At 47.2% G+C, this 358-nt stretch overlaps 1 protein-coding gene across 1 annotated transcript in view; it reads left to right on the top strand.

The window, feature by feature from the left end:
• ANKRD46 (ankyrin repeat domain 46) overlaps positions 1-355 on the top strand; it is a gene marked incomplete at its 5' end in the record, with an annotated part of 22527 nt that extends 22172 nt beyond the window's left edge. Inside the window, one exon of the mRNA XM_012643527.1 lies at positions 63-355. Within this exon, the coding sequence (XP_012498981.1) occupies positions 63-355 (293 nt within the window). The remainder of the gene's footprint in view (positions 1-62) is intronic.
• Between the last annotated feature and the right edge of the window lie 3 nt (positions 356-358).

The raw sequence follows: 358 nt of genomic DNA on the forward strand, positions 1-358 counted from the left end.
GTGTGTGTCAGTTGTCTTCTCGTAAGTGCTGTTATAAGTTTGGTCTTTGCTAAATGATATAGTCCCCGTCATTTTGTTTTTGAAATGGGTGAAGTGTTTGTTTCAGGCCCGTTTCTTTTCTGTTTCCTTCTTGCACAGTGCCATGGAAAGCCATTCTCTCCTCAATCCCAACCTACAGCAAGGCGAAGGAGTCCTTTCCAGCTTTCGAACCACGTGGCAGGAGTTCGTAGAGGATTTGGGCTTCTGGAGGGTCTTGCTCTTGATCTTCGTCATAGCTTTGCTGTCTCTTGGCATTGCCTACTACGTGAGTGGGGTGCTACCCTTCGTGGAAAACCAGCCCGAATTGGTGCATTAAAGC

Source organism: Propithecus coquereli, unplaced genomic scaffold (assembly GCF_000956105.1).
Source record: "Propithecus coquereli isolate 6110/MARCELLA unplaced genomic scaffold, Pcoq_1.0 Scaffold2, whole genome shotgun sequence".
In the NCBI taxonomy this organism is placed as follows: Eukaryota; Metazoa; Chordata; class Mammalia; order Primates; family Indriidae; genus Propithecus; species Propithecus coquereli.